The sequence below is a fragment of the Tenrec ecaudatus genome, chromosome 10, assembly GCF_050624435.1.
Source record: "Tenrec ecaudatus isolate mTenEca1 chromosome 10, mTenEca1.hap1, whole genome shotgun sequence".
Taxonomy (NCBI): Eukaryota; Metazoa; Chordata; class Mammalia; order Afrosoricida; family Tenrecidae; genus Tenrec; species Tenrec ecaudatus.
In genome coordinates this window covers 3,708,126-3,723,878 of record NC_134539.1, presented here as the reverse complement: position 1 = coordinate 3,723,878, position 15,753 = coordinate 3,708,126, and the positions used below count along the sequence as shown (strand labels likewise).

Here is a 15,753-nt window from a genome sequence, read left to right as displayed (position 1 = left end):
CAAGAACACCCCCCCTGTAGAGCACAGGCCCCAGGGGTCACCCTTTGAGGACCACCGAGCCGATGGCCCAGCCCCTCGGTCCCCTTCTCACCGCATTATGAACTCCTTAAAGCACAGCCGCAGCTTGTTGTGATGCCGGTAGAGTTTCGGGTCGGCTGGAATTTCGGCCAGGAACACCTGGGCCACCTCCAGGGGCCCCTGATGGGAGAAGTGAGAAAGGATGCTGACATGGGAGAGACACTGGATCCCAGGGGGAAGACACGGAGTCACAACTTCTGTGTCTGGACCCTCGATCCCGCCGCAGGGAGCAAAACAAAATAATGGGGGAAGGTCTTGGATTTCGGGGGGCTTGGAAGTCCGTCGGAAGAGTCTGAGGCCCTAGGAGAACACTCAGAAGAGAAAGGGTCTCTTCAGAAACAAGCAGCACTGGCCACGGGCCGCCCTTCCCGTGGGAAAGCCATCAATCACGGCCACGCACGCACAACCTCCTCCAGGAAACAGGGTCGGGTCGGAGCAGAAGCTGCCGATCCTCCCAGATCCCCACTGAGATCTGCTCGCCTGAGGGCCATGTTCCCATCGCTCTGCCGCCTCCCCAGGGATTCTGGGCTTTTCATTTACTGCTCAGAGTATTCTTCTTGGGCATCAGAGAGTTGTCCGAAGGGGCCAGATCTAGGCCAGGTTCCCACAAAAATTCTTGTTAGGCAGCCCTTGCTGCCCTGGACGAATACGCAGGCGCGTTTTCATGAGGGGGTGGAGGGGGCAACAAACCAACCTTGGGCATCTTTCCTGGCCTTGTCCTCGGGGACACACGGCCAGCCTTCTTAAAGATGCTTCAGAATCTGCCCTGCAGTCACTGTGTGCCCTGCAGGAAACTCTACCCAGAGGGCTTGCTTGAGCTTCCCCCGCAGCAGTCGCGGTCACCTGAGCTGGCCTCTCTGCCTTGCACTGACCTGGCCAGCGGATTCCCCTGGGAAGTCTTCCTGCGATCCGATCCCAACGAGACTACGGCAGGTGTTGGCTGAGAGGCTGTCTGCGGCCGCCCAGCGCCGGCAGAGACGCGTCTACACGGGTTTTGTTAGAAACAAACCCTTGTGTGTGCGACCTGGCACCCCGGCAGGAGAGATTGTGGACTAAGCCTTGTGGAAAGGCAGCAACACAACGACAGCAAAAGACACAGGCTCGGAGCTGCTGCTCCGAAATCGGAGACTTCCCCTGAAGGACACGGTACCGGCATGACCTCTGACTCTGGACAAAAATCCTGCTGTGGATCCACTGGACTCAAGGAGCCCCGGTGACTGTGTCGTAGTTACTCGGGCTGCTCACCCCAAGGTCAGCAGTTTGAAACCACCAGGGGCTCCGTGGGAGAAAGAGGAGGCTTTCTAAATGCACAGGGCAGCCCTACCTGCCCAACAAGGTCGCTGTGATGGACAGAGTTAGGCACATGGATACCAACACCCCAGGGGGTTGTAGGCATCGAGATTTTTCTCTTTCCACTAAAGGATTGGGACTTGAAAGCCAAGACTTTCGGAATGTCCTCTGATTTGGGAGATGACCACCTCTTGGGGTCATCTTGGGGCTCTCGGCTCCCTTGAGTGCTGTCTTTTTCTGGGGGACCCCACTGTGCTGAGGGAGCAGCAGTGGAGGCGTGTGGCCAAGAGCTGGCCTGGAGAGGGGGCCAAGGAGACCACGGGACAGAGAACAGGGCCTCCTCCGCTGTCCACCGAGACTGGTCTGTTCCACTCTGCCCTCTGTTCCACCCGGAGCATGTTTATTCCACGCCGAGCTTGGGGGTCATCGTTCTAAGGCAGCGGTTCTCAACCTGTGGGTCGAACGACCCTTTCACAGGGGTCACCCAATTCCTCACAGTAGCAAAATGGCAGTGATGAAGTAGCAACGAAAATAATGTTATGGTTGGGGGGGGTCAGCACAACATGAGGAAGGCTGAGAACCACTGTCTAAGGGCTCTGAGAGGAAGCATGGCTGGCGGAGGCCGGCTGGCACCACACGGTCAGTCAGTCCTGGCATGCTGGGCTCATCAGGCTGACCAGGGCTTGGGCGCTCGAGAAACTTTCTTCTAGGGTGTGTGTGGGGGTGGGGTGGGGGTGGCGGCTGCCGCAGGCGGCTCTTTTGGGTATATAACGTGTGTTCAAGCAAAATTGAAAAGTTTTAAAAGCTGTTATTCAGACGATGCGATTTCGTTGGTTTGTAAAAATATATGTGTGGCTCTCAACTACGTTTTAAATCGTTGCCAGGGGCAGGATCAGCTCTTCCATCTCAAGAGCTGGCCGATCCCTGTTCTAGGCCTTTCTGTCTGGCAGGCTCCTCTCAGCACCGTTGTCTGCAGTCGGGACTGGACTTAGGGGGCAGGGAAGCACTCCTTACTGGGACCCCAGATCTGCTCCCCCAAGGGGAGGCCCCTTTTCATGAGGATTTCAGTGTATAAGTCCACGTGGCACGAAGGGGAAGCCACGTCCAGGCTTCGGACCCTCCCTGGTGCTCAGTCTAAGCACAGGGGCATTGCTACACGCTGACCAGACTCCCCGTGAACCCCAGGAAGGAGAGTGGAGAAGCTCCTAGATTGTGACATCGTGAGACCCAGAGGCGAGGATGCCCTGCACTCCGGTTTTCATACCTGGTTCACTGTCGCCCCCACCGAGCCCTGCAACACCATCTGAAGCATCTTGGCGTCGGGGGGTTCCTGGTTCACGGCCACCGCTAACTGGAGGGTCTTCTTCTTCATATCTTCGATGGCAACTTCAATTGGCGTCAACACAAACTAAACAACAAACACAGAGACCGGGAGTCACAGGCCATGTGAGCCACACCGGGCTGGATACAGGGGACATGGGGTGTGAGGCAGGCTGCAGTGGAGGCGGGACCCGCAGGGTGGGTCACAGCCAGCTGAACAGGAGGGCGGGGCCTAGCTCTTTCCAAGTATGTAACGGTCCAACTCCAGTCAAGATCGACAGTCTCAGGACCCTCGCGAGCAGTTAGTTCTCCTGGGTCCTCTAGGGCCGTCATGAGTCGGAATCAACCCGAAGACCCTGAGTTTGGTTTTCATGGTTCCTGGCATCCCAGGGACTGGATGTAAAAGCCCCCAATTAAAATGATTTTTTTTAAAACCCCAAAACCTCAACAGGAAAGCCTGTGGGTAGCCCCACACTGTGACACGTGGGGCCATGGGCAAGGCGCTAAGAGCATGCAGTCTCCAAACGGACACGGTTAACGAACGGTGGGGCAGGCACAAGCCGATGCTCTCTGTCTGCAGCTGGTGAAGTCTGTCTCTCTATGTGGGAAGCAAGGTCTCCTGCTGGGCTGACCAGGGTAAGGGAAGCGCCCTGGGTAGGGATACTAAAGCACAGGCTCCAAGGCTCCCTCCCCGGCCCCAGGGGCTCTCCCAGGTCAGCCTGGACATCAAGTCCTGGGAAACAGGGTGCTGGGGAGGGCTAGTGGCTAAGGCCTGCCAGTTTGGAGTAAGGTCCTGGGGTGGGGTGAACTTTCTGAATACGGCTGTTCTACCCAAGTCTCTGTCACCCCCCCTGAATGATTGGGGGCTATGCAAACAGGGTGAGACATTTTGGGATTGTTCAGGATTGAACTGTGTCCCCCAACAAAACAAACAAACAAACATAAAAAAACCATGCGTCAACCTGGCAGGCCCATGATTCGCATGCAGTAGCACGCAGTGGCCTTCCATCTTGTGACCTGATGTCATCATCTTAGCTGCCGTGAAGTGGCGCCTCGTGGCGGGCATGAGGCAGCATCAGACACGGTTAGTGAGGCAGGATGGGGTCCTGCCTAGAGGCAATCTCTTTTGAGACATCAAAGAGAAGCAGCAAGCGAGGAGCGGAGATGCGCAGGACCCAGGGTCAGGAAAGAAGGTAGGTCCGGGGACAGCGGGCATGCTTTGGACCGAGTCCCTGTGCGGAGAACCTCCCGGACCAGGGAGAACATGGATGCCAAGACCCGTGGTACACGTTGTGATGCCCAGGTACTCGGGCCCACAGACGCTGAAAGGAGACATGATCCTTCCCCTGCCCACCCCCAGAGCCCGCAGAGAGAGAGCAAGTGAAGGAGCGCAGGCTAGCTGGCGCTCTGAACCTGGCCTCCCAGCCCCTAAGCTGTGAGATCCCATCCCTGCTTGCTCAGGTCTCTTGGCACTGCGGTCACAGCAGCGTGAGGTCATGCAGACAGGGGTCGTGAGTTTCTTCCCAACGAGCAGACACCTTCTTATCCAACAAGGACCGGCCTCCCTGGCTCGTGCCTCCCCACCCTCAGAGGGCCCCTCACCGCAGCTCCTGCCCCATGCGGGCTGGGTGCTGGAGGAGGGGGGGGGGGCGTCTGTCAGTGCTGGCTCCAGCCATGCCAAGACACTTGTTATTTTAATGACCTCACCTAATTAAACCGGGCGGGAGTGAGGTCACTGTGGGTGTGGGAGGGAAAAGTGCTGATCTAGGAGAGCCCGGCAGAATGTCTGGGCGGAGGGAGGTCAGGAGATTCCAGTTACATGAGGTATGGGAGCAGGGCAGCTGAGGATATTGGGGGGCAGGGAGGAGAGGAGGGTCCCTGGACTCTGCTCTGCCCCTCTTGCTCTCAGTCTGCCCCACAGAAAACAAAGGGAAACCAGACAGTGCATGGGGGGCGGGGGGCGGGGGTGTTACACCACGCGGGTGGCACAGCCCTGTGCCCACAGCCGCGTGTTGGTGCAGGCCCATGGCACCCTGCGGCGCACACGGGGCAGGACCGCCCAGGGCGCCCGACCCACCTCCTCCTTCTGGATGACGCCAATGCGGGTCTTGATGTAGGGGAAGGCGCGCCCCGTGGTGAGCACTGTGTTGCGCTGGTACTGCTCCTGAAGGTCCCCCCGGGGCCGGCCCTCCAGGGTGAAGGGCGTCGTGTACACGAATCGCCGCAGGTTGAAGTTCTTCTCAAAGTAGGTCACCCTGTCTTTCATCTCGTACTCGTCGAAGTAGGGCTCCACAAAGGTGATCTGGATGTAGGCCTGGGGGGAGGGGGCACAGGTGAGGTGGGAGGGGCACAGGGGGGAGCCCGGCCCTCCAGCCACTCCACCCTCTCGGGCAGCAGAGGGGACCGTCCTGCCAACTGGACGCTGACTCCAGTGTTGTATGAGCTGCCTTCCTCCTTCCTTGCGTTGTTTGCTTCTTAATTGTGGAAAATAGAATGAACCCCGTCCAAGCCGAACCCACTGCCATCCAGTGGGTTCATAGTGACCTGCAGTGACCCCACGGGGCAGAGACGCACTGCCGATCTCTACGGGAGGAGACAGCCTCCCCTTTCTCTCTCCGAGTTGCTGGTGGGTTTGAACTGCCGGCCCCGCCGTTAGTGGCCCAATGTCCAGCCCACAGCACGGTCTGGGCTCATTAAATGCAAAGTGGTACTTCATAAATTGACTCTGGACCTGAAGTCCCCATGGGATCAGAGCAGAGCTACGCTCCACAGGGCTCCCCATGGAGGATGTTTTGGGAATAGACCTCCAGGCCTCTCTGCCAAGTCCTCTGTGAGTGGACTCGAACTTACTCCTCACCTGACAGTAGGAGAACATTCAACCTTCACCCTCCCGAAGATGCCAAAAACATTAAGAAAAAACACATCTATAACAGAACACTGTCTTTACCGGCAAGAGAAAAACAACGAGTCTGTTCCTGGCGTGAAGCACACTGGGGGCCCGGCTGAGTCAGCACTGAGGCTGCAACCACAAGCTCGGAGGTTCAGACCTGCCAGTGGCTCTGTGGGAGAAGGGTGAGGCTGTGTGCTCCTGGGGAGATTCCGTCTCGGAAACCCACAGGAGCAGCTCCCCTCTGCGAGCCAGAGAGGATGCAGGGCATGGCTTTGATTTTGGCTTCCTGGCTCCTGCAGTGGCAGAGGCTGGAGCCTCGGGAACCAGGGAAGAACTGGCCTGCGGTTGCACTGCCTCCGTGAAGTACTGCGTCCTTCGTCAAGAGACCAGAGGGCTTGGATGGTGCCCGGCTGCCACGGCGGAACGTTTTTAATCAGAGAATCCAAGGAGGAACTCCGATTAAACCAGGGACACTCTGTGGCCAGGAGCCCTGCTGTATAGTAGTTAAGTTTTGCTCTGCTAAACACAAGGTTAGCGGTTCGAAACCACCAGCCACTCCGCAGGAGGAAGACGAGGCTTTCTAGTCCCAAAAAGAGCTACAGTCTCGGAACCCACAGGAGCAGTTCTACCCTGTCCTATCGGGTCACTGTGAGTCAGAATTGACTCTACGGCAGGGAATTGTTTTGGCCATTATATGGAACAGAATTTCAAATGCTTATAGAATCCAGACTTACTGGATCTATGGAGGCTGGAGGAACCCCTTGTGCCTCAGTTTGAGAAGCTCTTCCATGACCCCGAGGCCATCTTCACACAACTCTGTCATTAACCAAGTCCAGAGGGCTCCCCCTGGGTGCTGTCCTCCCTCAACAAGTTCCCTGCAATGACATCTAGTGACCCTGACTCACACAGGAGGCATGTGGAGGTCGGGGAGATGCGGCCAGACCATCTGGGTAGAGGCGGCGAGAACAGGGGCCAGGTGTGAAGCGTGCTGAGGGGGTCACAGGCCCGCCCATGTGGACACTGACCGGAGGAGGACACTCTCTGGTGGGAACCTCCAGCCAAACAAAAGGGACAAAGGAAAAGCAAGCAGCAGGCCTCCTTCCAGCAGAAAACAGACGGGATGGGCTGCAGGCCCTGGGGTGTCCACACACAGGGGGTTGGGAGTGTGGTCACTAGCCTCAGGCTGTAAATCACTGATCAGGATCATGAGATCTGGGTGGAATTCAAAGTCCTTCCTTCCTCAAAGCTCTCCCCAGCTAGCTTGGGCGTTTTGCGAGGGGGGACGCCCCTGCTGTGCTGGTGGAGTCTCGGTCACTGTGTTGGTGCAGTGACCCTGCCCGAGCCTGCCTCCCGGGGGACCAGGCAATCTCTGCAGGCAGCTCTGTGTACCCAACACTGGTCGCAGCCTGAGAGTCTCCCTCCAGGAATGGGACACAGGAGTGCAGGCTCTGCAGCATACCTCCCTCTGACCCTGCCCTCCCTCCCTCCCACCCTCGTGAGGGCATCATAGTCCAGGCATCTTGGGAGAGAGGACACAGGGAGGAGGTGGGGCCCGTATTTTACAAGCCTGCTGGGGGGTGACCGACCCTCTTTCCCTGACCCTTCACAATCCTTTGCACTTGAGCTGTTTCCTGCAGACCCAGCAGAAAGCTCTTTGACGTGAAGTGAGCTGGGCAGGCAGCGTCACCCTGAAGTGCAAGTCCTCCCCCATCTCTGACCCCCACGCCCAGGGTACAGTGACATCACCTGGGGTGGGAAGAGGTGGTCACCCTGAAGTGCAAGTCCTCCCCCATCTCTGACCCCCACGCCCAGGGTACAGTGACATCACCTGGGGTGGGAAGAGGCGGTTGAACACTAGCCTAAATGGCCTGCGTGTTTGCATCAGCTGGGCGCTGAGACTGTGGGGGTCTCAGAGACAGCAGGAGTGTGCACTGAGCCCAGCGGGGCTTGGGAAGTGTGGGTATGGACACTGCCCCTCTAATGACCTGGGAAAGTGGCTTCACCTTACAGATGGTCTCATCAGTCAAACAGTGGTTAAGCCCCAGACTGCAATCCCTAAGGTCACCAGTTCGAAACCATCAGCAGCTCTTTGGGAGAGAGCCCTGGGTCAGCCTGGGACCCGCAGGGGCAGTTCTACCCTATCCTGTAGGATCGCTATGGTCTGCATCAACTATGACAGTGAGTTTGGGTTTGGGCTTGGATGATGCTACAGGCAGGACCAGCAGGCTCCAGCTGCATCTGCCTTTGATGATGCTCTGAGATCTAACCAAGCCATGCCTAGACTTCCCACTCCTCCCCCCACCAACAAGGATGCCTGTTGGGATTTAAGTGCCTGCCCAGAGGGGGAGGAGGAGGTGGAGGTGGAGGTGATGTGTGTGTCTGACCTGGGGGTGAGGGGTCACTGAATGTCCTTGGGGCCACGTGACCTGACCCCTGAGGGTCACTTTGTGCCAACAGCCCCCTTACCTTATTAGGGTCCAACTTGGATCTGTCCACGGGAGTTGAGTCTTTGATCACTTCCACAAATTCTGCGCCGAAGCACTGCCCGTAGAACCCCTGGGGGAAGAGGGCCCGGTGGTGACCTCAGTGTCTGCTTGGGGGGCTGGAGCTCCCTCAGCAGGCAAGGTTTGAGGGCCCCCCGGCATCTGCTTATCAATGACTGAAAGTCACCGCAGCTAAGAGTTCACATTTAGCATTTCCCGAGACAAAAATAAAACTGATGGTGAGTCGGGCCTGAGTCTTACGGTACACAGGGAGGGCCACGACTTGCCCGCTAACCCAGCCCCCCACCTCTCTCCCATGGCAGCTCTCTGGGGGTGGTGTTGTTTCTGGGGTACCCAGGGAGCCTGTGTAAGGAGACAAAATGCACTCCTCGCCCTGAGAAACGAGTTCATGGGTGGTATGGCGGTGCAGTCCCCGAGTCTGGAGAATCACCGCTCACAGGATCAAATTGCCAAGGTTGACCGCAGGTGCAGGCATCTGGGGCAAAGCTCCCCAAATCTTGCATGACCCTGGCAAACACCTTCACCAGGAAGCAGTGCAGACAGGCTCGCAGACAGCGCCATGCTGGGCCCAGGACGCGAGCTGAGTCACACACCCTCCTACCAGGTCTTGCTTACGGTGGGATATGCATGGTCCAGCACACGGGCAGCTTCGCTTACCTCCAGCCTGTGAGAGATCTCGGGGAGCTTGGTAATGGCTGGCTCTTTGTACACAAACTCCTGGTCGGCCAGATCCCCAAACTTAGATCCGTAGAAGCCAACCCGGAAGTAGGTTCCAAACATTCTCTTATGGCCCTGAGGAAGGAAACGGACAATCTCCCTGAGTTCCGCTGGGTCCTCGGGGGCCAGCTTGATGCCGTGCTCCACTCAGACACACACCTTTAAAAGCGTGCGATGCTGACGGAGCCGGTGTGGGGATGGGCAGGGTCAGTGAAGGAAGTCCTCGGAGGATTTCGGGGACTTCTTCCACGCGCATGTATTGTGACTTTCCTACCTTGTGGTTCTAAAGGCATTCTGGACTACCTTCCTTCCCACACCGGATTCTGGTCTCCCATCTACCTCCAGCCTTCTCTGTAGGACCGGTGGGAGCTAAAGGGGTGGCTTTGTAGTTATTAAGCTGCTGTCTCCCTGGCCCAGGCCTGAGCCTGTCCCCGCGGGACCCGTTGGGGTGTTCACGACTAATGTCCAGAGGCAGATTGCCAGGTTCTTCCTCCTGGTCTCTCTTAGCCCGGAAAAAAACCTGATCTGTATCATGGCAACACACCACTGGCCTCTGCTGACAGACAAGGGCTCTGCCACTGAGCCACCCTGTCCCATCCGTGTCATGGCGTGCTTAAGAGGCACGGGTCCCTAGGGAGGAAGCAGGGGCTGGGGGGCTGGTTTGGTCTCTCTGGGGCAGGGCTGGCTGTTTGTGGTGGGTGGGGGCTGGGACAGGGCTACCTTGCTCAGGATGCTGTCGAAGGCCTTCTGCAGCTTGCTGTGGGTGGAGGTCAGCTTCCGGAAGTCTCGGTGGGCCTCCAGGATGGGGATGACCAGCTTGTACACCTCATTCACTGTCTCATACAAGCCCCCCTGGGAGAGAGGAAGAAGACCAACAGGCCTCAGTCTTGCTTTAAGAGGAAGGTGCCTTAAGATGCCTGAATCTCGCCGACTTAAATCCCCCTGTTGTCTCTCACTGGGAGTGTCTGCACCCAGCACCAAGTTAATGAGTTGGAGCGCGGGGGTGTCTCGGGCTCCCCCCATTTCTCCATGCAGGGCCTGACCTGTAATGCCCCTGAGGTAGAACATGGTCTATTTGTGGCCGACTCCCCTCCTGTTTTCATCACCAGAGAGGAGGTGGGCGACCAGGCGCGGCCTCTTTCCTCATGGTAACCGGGGACTTCTCTTCCCCAGCTGTGGCTGCCCAGTCACCAGCCAGCAACGAGAGGGAGGACAGGACAGGACGGAGGCTCCCCCTCCCACGAACAGACGCCATCTCCCACCCTGTCCTCCCACCCTGGTGATGGGAGAGTCATTGTGCAGGGTGGCTGAGGTGGCATTAAACTGCCATCGCGTCAGTTCTGACCCTACAGGACAGGGTAGAACTGCCCGTGGGTTTCCAAGAGTGTCGATCTTTACAGGAGAAGAAGGCCTAGTCTTTTTCCTGAGGAGCAGTGCTTAGTTTCAAACTGCTGACCTTGTGTAATTTAAAAGCCTCGCGGTCCCTTGCACACTGCATGTACTGCTGTAGAATGAATGAAAAACACAGCAAGATGGACTCCAGGCTCCCAGGGACCCCACAGGACAGGGCAGAGCTGCCCATGACGTCTCCGAGGCTGTCAGTCTTTATGGAAGCAAGAAGCCTCATCTTTTTCCTAAGGAGCTGGTGGTGGACTTGAACTGACCACCTTTGGGTTAGCAGCCAAGTGCTGAGCCTCAGTTTCTACCAGGGCTTCGTAGGGATTGAATTATGCCCCCTGCACCTGTGGGTGTGGCCCTGGCTGGTCTTTTGAGTGTGAATGGGGTCATCCCTTCAAGGGTGGGTCCTCAGCCCACTCACGCCTCCATGAGACAGCAGGAGTAGAGTCGACTGACACACAGGGGGACACATGGTGGGGGCACACAGAAGACCATGACGTCAGGAAGATCCTTCCCCTGGAGCCAAGCCTCTGAACTGTGACCACCCAGGGCCTCCTCCCCTTCCCATCCCCAACCCCCACCCCGCACCGCCTGCCGGGCACTGACCGTGCTGAAGAGCTCAGCCGCCTGCTCTAGGAGGCCCACCAGGCCGCTCTCGGTGAAGTAGCGCCCCGAGCACACGCCGTCCTCGTCTGGGGACAGGGTGTCATCCGATACCGCGGACTCCTCCAGCACGTTGGAGGAGATGTTCTGGAAAGGGCCACAGGAGAACCGGGCTGAGGGGCACACTCATGCAGTGGTTACCCCCAACCATAACATTATTCCCGTTATGACTTCATAACTGTCATTTTGCTGCTGTTATGAATCGGGTGACCCCTGTGAAAGGGTCATTCGACACCCAAAGGGGTCGCAACCCACAGGTTGAGAACCACTGGTCTAAATGCATCTGACAAAGGAAGCTGATCTGTGTAGTCAGTCTCTGGTGCCGTCTCGTGATTCAGAATCAGAGTAATGTCTTCTATGCATCTGGATGAAAATCTGACCACTGGCTCGTGGAGGAGGCTGACTGGAGGCGATGTCCCGGGGATGGGTGCAGAGACGATTTGGGGAGAAGTGGACACGGGAGGAGGTGCATCACAGGAAAGCAAGGGCAGGGCTACCCTTGGGATGACGTGGTCTCTGTGGCTCACACAGCCCTGCACACTGTGTGGGAACAGCAGCTCTGACAACCTAGGTGGCGGGAACACCAGCCCCCGCGAGCCAACCAGAGCAGTGCCAACACCTGCCGGGGACGGGTGCCACCTGGCATGGAAAGAGCTTCGGCTCTTGGCGCCACACGGCTCGTGGTTTCCCCGATGGTCGGCTCTGGCGATTACATCTCTTTCTTTTGTATCAGAGGGTCTGTGGCCCTGGTGTTCGGGTGATGTTTGAAGACGGCACAAAAGGGCTCACTACAAACTGTCCAGGAGGCCACCGCACTGCCCGTCCAGGACAGCTTGCGGGCTGGCAGACCAGTCCTCTGCCAACCAGGAATTGTGTCCAACTTTTCCCGAGAAAGTCTTGACTCAGCCTTTGAAAAGTTTCCCAGGCCAATTAGTCTCAGCCCGGATTTGGGATGAGAGAGCAGGACATGACTGAGTGGGGCGGGGGAATGGAACTAAGGTACAGGCCTGGGGGGCCAACATTTCTCAAGTGCTTGAGGGTCCCCTTTTATGGCTGTCAGTCTTAGTGCCAGCCACAGTCTCTGCCGTCAGAGAAAGGATGCTGTGGGGCCGGGGGTCGTGGAGCAGGGCTTCTGACGCGTCAGAGGTACAGCCTCTGTGTCGATCCATCTCCTCGGGGGTCTTCCTCCGTGTTGCCGACCCAAACATCATGTCCTTCCCCAGGACCTGGTCCCCTGAAGACATGTCCCACATACGTGAGACAGAGCCTCCGCGTTCTCGTTAGTAAGGAGCACTCTGGCTGGACATCCTCTGGGACAGACATGTTGGTGGGCTGGCTGTCCGTGGCACTCCCTGTGTCTTTCGCCCACACCACCGCTCACGTGCATCAATTCTTCTCCGGGCTGCCTTGCTCACTGCCCGACATTCACATGTGTGAGATGCATGTTTGAAAATACCATGACTTGGCTCAGGTGCACCGCGGTCCCCAAAGAGACGAAAGACGACAGTATGACCATCCCACAGAGCTCAGAGATACAGCCAATGTCTTTTAAGGTCATGTGACCTTAAAAAACCTCAGGTGACTCAAGAAGTAAGCATGTGTTGTGGTTGCCAGGTGCTGTTAAGTCGCTTCTGGGGCAGGGTCTTTCTTGAGGGGAGGGGATTCTTGAGGGGAGGGGAGGGCTGTCCTGGGCCCTGCAGTGTGCTGGGCAGCATCCCTGGGCTCTACCTGCTCCACACTAGATCACCACCACTGCCCCCCACTCCCGACGCCCCTACTGTGACAACCACTAAGTCTGTAGACTCGGCCAGCCCGCCCTCGCCTCCCCTGAGTGGGCACCTGGAAGCTGACGCTGCCCACGGGCAGGTAGCTGTGGTCCTCCAGCATGCTCAGGTACTCAGCCACCAGCGCGGCGGCGTGCACCAGACACATGGCCGCCTCTGTGTAGCACTTCCTCTTGGTGTGCTTCTCTGCCATGTTCTGCAGCCACGTCAGCCGCAGGTCAGGGGACGTCTGGTAGCTCTTGGCGATTCTGTGGGCAGAGCGAGGGCCAGCTTAGAGGATGTCTGGCCCAGGAGGCTGCCCGCCCCAGGAGGCCGCTACACATTTGGAAAGTGGGACAAGAGGCGCACACTGACCAATCCAGTGGCTTTCATGCCCTGAGTGACGTGTTGGGCTACTAACCCCAAAGTCAACAAGAAAGGTCAGCAGTTCGAAACCACTAGCTGCTCTGCGGGAGCAAGATGAGGCTTCCTGCTCCTGAAGAGCCTCGGAAAAGAGGGAGGGTGGGTGGGTGGGAAAAGAAAAAATAAAAGCGAGCAGCAGCACATATACGGGGGTTTTCATTGTTGGGGGAGAAAGATGGGGCTTTCTACTCCTGTAAAGAGCTATAGTCTTGGAAACCCGCAGGGGCAGTTCTGCCCTGTGCTGTCGGGTCGCAGTGAGTCGGCGTGGCCTCGAGGACAGCGGGTGTGGCTTGAGTCCGTTTGGATGAGATCGAATATGCAACCACACACAGTATGCTTTCTCCAAGCTATATCCCACAAGCGAAAGAGAAGATGCATAACACTAACATTTTTTAAAAAGAGGGAACAGAGAAGGGTCACCGCCTTAAACACTAACCACCATCCCCCTGCCCCCAGATTCCTCACCCCCCAGACTTCCACTCTGGCCTGAGTAGACCTGCAGGTCTGAGACTGTAACTCTTCACAGGAAAAGACAGCTTTGTCCTCCTCCCTCGGAATGGCTGGGGGGCTGAACCGATGACTTTGGGGTTAACAGCCCAGCGTGTCACCTCAAAGCCCCCAGGGCTCCAGGTCATCACATTACGGGGGAGCTCACGGAATGTTTGACCACGCATAGTCAGCTAATTTCCCGTCGATAATGTCAGACGGCCCGTGGGCCCCGTGGGCCCCGTGGGTGATGTCAGATGTATCCAAATGGCCCTTAGCAGAAAAAAGGTCCCCTGCCCTGAATGTGCATGTGGAACAAAGCCACCTAAGGACTCCTTTGTGGCATCTCCCCTCCATTTCCTCTCTCCTTCTTCGGGAAGCAGAAGAGCACCCTGTTGCCACAATCCCACCCAGCCTCAGGGTGCCCTACCACCCCACCCACAGGGTGCTCAAGGGCTGAATCCAGAAATAGATCAATCAGCTCTTTCTCCTAGTTACCTCGGGGATGGCCCACGCTGCCACCTCTGGATTGTCACTGAGCACATTAGAGCTCTGTACCAGCCGGGGGAGACCCAGAACGTGGACGCGGGTGTGAGAAAGCAGGTTCTTGCTTCTCCTCCGGGAGATGTGTTTGAAAAGCGCGTACACGCATCGTCAACCCGCTGCCCGTGTTGCATTTCGATTGGTCTCTGTTGGATGCCGTCCCAAACGGGGCGCCGACGGCCCATGGGACACACATGCGTGAGAAGCCGTGGCTGGGAGGTGCCGGGCTCTGGCGTGGTGCCCTCGGCTGTGCTCGGAGCCGTTACCTGTACATGAGGTCCATGAGCATCTCCGGGTCCTCCTGGAACTCCCGCATCTTCACCGTGTCGTAGAGGATGCTGTTCAGGTTGCACAGGAGCTCCTCCACCTGCGAGGAACAGAGGTGCTGAGGCCCGTCTGGGCTGTGCAGCCGTGGGAGGGAGGGAGGGTGGCCCTTTCACTCCTCCCTGGTGGTGTCATGGTCATGAGTTCAAGACTACCAGGGGAGCCACTGGAGAAAGACGGGGCTTTCTACTCCCGTCAAGAGTTGCAGTCTCGGACGCCCATGGGGGCCGTTCTACCCTGTCCTATCCTAGGCGGTCGCTGTGAGTCTGGTAGGTAGGGAGTGGCCCGCCTTGTGCTGTGCTAGCTACAAGGTCAGCAGTTTGAAACCACCAGGAGCGCTGTGGGAGAAAACCCGTTGCTGGAGGCGCCTGAAGCCTGGCCGCCCCCTCCTTGACCCGGATACGCATTAGCTTTCGGGCGCACACCGGCCCTCAGGCTGTAGCAGCCGTAGAGAGGCTGAGTTCTCCGAGTGGACGGTTAGCAGTCTGAGCCTGGGGACAAGGCTGGGGTCTGCGTGGGGCGGGGGTCCTTTGGTGGCTACAGGAGCACCGTGGGCAGGCAGTTTCAAGAACGCTCTCATGGTGACCCTTAGGACAGGGTAGCGCTGCCCCTGTGGGTTTCTGAGACGGTCACTCTTTTTTTTCACCGTGCCTGAAGCCCACAGGGTAAAGCCAGGCAGTGGTTCGGGGTGACAGTTGGACACTGTGAGAGGACCATGGATCGGACCTGCCGCAAATCCACACCCATGCACTCTTTATGGGCGTAGAAGTCCCGTCTTTCTCCCCAGGAGTGGCTGGTGGCTTTGAAATGCCAACCTCGCAGTTAGCAGCCCAGGGGGCAGTTCACCCCCTCACCAGGGCTTCCCATGAGCTTGTTGAGTCCCCTCATCTGTGCACGGCTGAGTGCACCCCCTCCCTCCTGCACCTGCAGTGTCACCAGGTGGAGATGCTGCCCGGTCCTGTATCCCACACGCATTGTGATAGCGCCCCAAACACCCACACATGTACACGCGTGTATATCTCTGTCATAAGTTGGAAACCATCCATGGTTTCACATGTGTGTGAATGCATAGGTACACACACACGGGGTTTGAGAAAATGCATGGAAATAATCCATTATCTTTTCATTCCGTTTTCCACGATATATATACATTGGAAGTAGTCTAGTTAGAATGTTCCTTAGAAGTCAAGGTAAAAAAACAATAAAGCTCAGACGGCGAGAGTCCATCTCAGCTGCTCTGGGAGCCAGTCCGTGCAGAAGGACATCACGCTTGGTAGAGGACAGCAAAGAAGAGGAAGGCCCTCGACGAGGTGGATGGACACGGCGGCTCCAGCCATGGGCTCAGACCTAACGA

At 57.5% G+C, this 15,753-nt stretch overlaps 1 protein-coding gene across 2 annotated transcripts in view; it reads right to left on the bottom strand.

The window, feature by feature from the left end:
• The window catches only part of DOCK8 (dedicator of cytokinesis 8), an 89,417-nt gene that overhangs the window by 4,103 nt on the left and 69,561 nt on the right, over window positions 1-15,753 (bottom strand). For both annotated transcript variants that reach the window (XM_075558903.1, XM_075558905.1), the window contains 9 exons: window positions 14,342-14,442; window positions 12,700-12,892; window positions 10,804-10,947; window positions 9,520-9,651; window positions 8,740-8,874; window positions 8,045-8,134; window positions 4,766-5,002; window positions 2,633-2,776; window positions 92-198 (listed from right to left, as the gene is read on the bottom strand). In XM_075558903.1, coding sequence (XP_075415018.1) covers window positions 92-198; window positions 2,633-2,776; window positions 4,766-5,002; window positions 8,045-8,134; window positions 8,740-8,874; window positions 9,520-9,651; window positions 10,804-10,947; window positions 12,700-12,892; window positions 14,342-14,442 — 1,283 coding nt within the window. The remainder of the gene's footprint in view (window positions 1-91; window positions 199-2,632; window positions 2,777-4,765; window positions 5,003-8,044; window positions 8,135-8,739; window positions 8,875-9,519; window positions 9,652-10,803; window positions 10,948-12,699; window positions 12,893-14,341; window positions 14,443-15,753) is intronic.